Source organism: Penaeus japonicus, unplaced genomic scaffold, assembly GCF_977035675.1.
Source record: "Penaeus japonicus unplaced genomic scaffold, GWHDUDI00000001_assembly GWHDUDI00000017, whole genome shotgun sequence".
NCBI classification, from domain to species: Eukaryota; Metazoa; Arthropoda; class Malacostraca; order Decapoda; family Penaeidae; genus Penaeus; species Penaeus japonicus.
The window spans coordinates 12,786,769-12,789,268 of record NW_028234419.1 but is presented as its reverse complement, the minus strand read 5'-3'; the positions used below and the strand labels follow the sequence as shown (position 1 = coordinate 12,789,268).

The 2,500-nt window shown below is 48.4% G+C and overlaps 1 protein-coding gene across 2 annotated transcripts in view; it reads left to right on the top strand.

Annotated features, from left to right (window-relative positions):
* The window catches only part of LOC122264468 (TOG array regulator of axonemal microtubules protein 1-like), a 182,895-nt gene that overhangs the window by 696 nt on the left and 179,699 nt on the right, over nucleotides 1-2,500 (top strand). For both annotated transcript variants that reach the window (XM_086545967.1, XM_086545968.1), the window contains exon 1: nucleotides 1-1,610. This exon is cut by the window's left edge and continues 696 nt beyond it. In XM_086545967.1, coding sequence (XP_086402093.1) covers nucleotides 366-1,610 — 1,245 coding nt within the window. In that variant the 5' untranslated portion in view covers nucleotides 1-365. The remainder of the gene's footprint in view (nucleotides 1,611-2,500) is intronic.

The following is a 2,500-nucleotide window of genomic DNA, read 5'->3' as shown; positions in this document are numbered from 1 at the left end:
AAAACAGGTACTGGAAAACAGGTACTGGAAAACAGGTACTGGAAAACAGGTACTGGAAAACAAGTACTGGAAAACAACTACTAGAAAATAGGTACTGGAAAACAAGTACTGGAAAACAAGTACTGGAAAACAGGTACTGGAAAATAGGTGCTGAAGAACAAACACTACTAAAAAATAAGTACCAAAAACAAGCACAGAAAAATAAACACTAGACAGTGAATAACGGAAAAATAAATAATGAAGGAAAAGTAATGAAAACTAAGTGATGAAAATCAATAACGAGGAAAAAGCTGCTTCCACCTTCTACGACCCCTTATGTCCTCCTGCCCAGAAAACCCCGCGCGGTTGAGCAGCCGAGGCGCGCGATGGCCACTTGCGAGAACGACCTTCCGCCGGGCGACGTATTGGAGTCTTCCCCGAGCGAGGCCCTGGTGACCTTGCCCCCCTCCTCCTCCCCGGTGCCCCCCGCCTCCTACGCGGTCATCACCCGGGACGACCGCCAGCCCGACTCTTACATCAGAGCTTCCGCCAGACTCTCCACCCGCCAGAAGGGCTCCGACAAACTCCCGTCCTCGGCCGTGCCCCGCAGCCGCAACCGCAGCGAGTTCGACGACAGCGGCATCTATGAGAACGGCCTCGAGCCCCTCGCCACCCTCGGGATGAACCAGCTATCCCAGTACACCTTCACCCCCACGAGTCAGCCCGACCTTCCTGAGGGAGCCGACGAGGACGACCTGCGCTCCTCGAGGGACAAGACGGAGTTCATCCTCAGCCTCAAGAGCGAGCTGAAGAAACACAGCACCATCCCGTCCAACTTCAACAAGCTGGGATTCTTTCAGGAGTTGTACAAACTGCTCGCGGACGACGTCTGGGAGATCCGCAACGAGTCGACGCTCCTCATCCACGACCTTCTGCCGTACCTCAAGAAGGACCTCGATACCTGCGTGTCCATCGTGCTTCCTCGCCTTGTGCCCAATCTAGGACACCCGAGAACAACCCTACAGAAGTCAACGGTGCAGCTGCTGACGGCCTTTGCCTCCATGACGCGAGACAAGCAGAGCCTGGTGGAGGACCTGACCACGTACGGCGTCAACCACGACAACAAGAACACCAGCATGAACGCCACGATCAACCTCAAGTACATCCTCAGCGAGGACTTCTCTCACGTGGACATGTCCTCCTTGGCAGACACTCTCTTCCGGAAGCTGCACGACCCCGAGTTGCAGCAGCCCGCGCTCGCCTCCCTCAAGCGCCTCCGGTACATGGTCGGCCAGGAGGAGTTCGAGCACTACCTCCAGCGCCTCTCGCCGCGCGCGCGCTCCAGCGCCAGCAACCTCCTCCTCGACCAAGGCGGCTCCAATGCCCTGACCCCGCGTAGCACAGTGGAAGAGGAAGATGAGGAAGAGGAGGAAGAAGAGGAAGAAGAATATGACGAAGAGGAGGAGGAAGACTATGAAGGAGAAGATGAAGACGAGGAGGATGAAGTGGAGGATGACGACGAGGATGTCGTCATCCGGAGGGGCAGAGCCTCCAACTTCCGACGGAGCAGCACCGGGTGGATAGAGTTTGGCTTCGTGGACGGCGCCGTCATGGAGAAGATCAGGAACGAGGTGAGTGTATAATTGTCCCATTCCCAGGTATCATTAGACGGCGTCGGAGGAGAGTCGCCGAGCGGGAAAGGGAAATGCATGAAACTCCGTCACATCAAGTCGTATCGTTCAGCCCTGTTACATTCTTTGAAAAAAACAACAACAAAGCCACTTTTATTATCCAGTTACTTCGCTCCAATTACCTTGCAGCAAAGCGTTTTCAGACGAATCTCGACCAAAGGGAATGCTAAAAGATATTCACACCCCTTAGTCTATAAGGGAAGCACAATCGCCTAATACTGTTCGATATTCCTTGTCAATAATCGCTCCTGGCTCTCTAGTTACCTTGTGTTTTTTCGTTTGTTTTTTTTCATCTTGTTCACGGTTATTGATTATTCAAAGTTATCCCTGTTATCGATTTCATAAAGATATTTCCCAGTCCTGTTCTCCACGGTATATATGTTAAAGAATGTATGTTTACTGATTATTAGATTAAAGAATCTTAAATTAAGTGTAACATTCTAATAGACAAAAACATTATAAGTATAATATTCTAACATACACTATAAGTATAACATTCAAACATACATAAGCATAAAAGCAAAACATTTTAACAGTCATAACACTCATTACAATTATAACATTCTGTCAAACCTAAAAGTCATTATAAATACAAGATTACAACAGCCATAACAAAAACATTCTCACAGACATGACATGCATATATAAGTATAACATTATAACAACCATAACAAACATTATAACAACCATAACAAACATCATACGCATAACATTCTCACACACATAACAGACATCATGTCATTATGACAGACATCATATTTCTTTCCTGTCGTCGCCGTCATTATTCAGACTGTGAATTCATAAGGGTGTGATTTTGCAAAGAAGGTTAA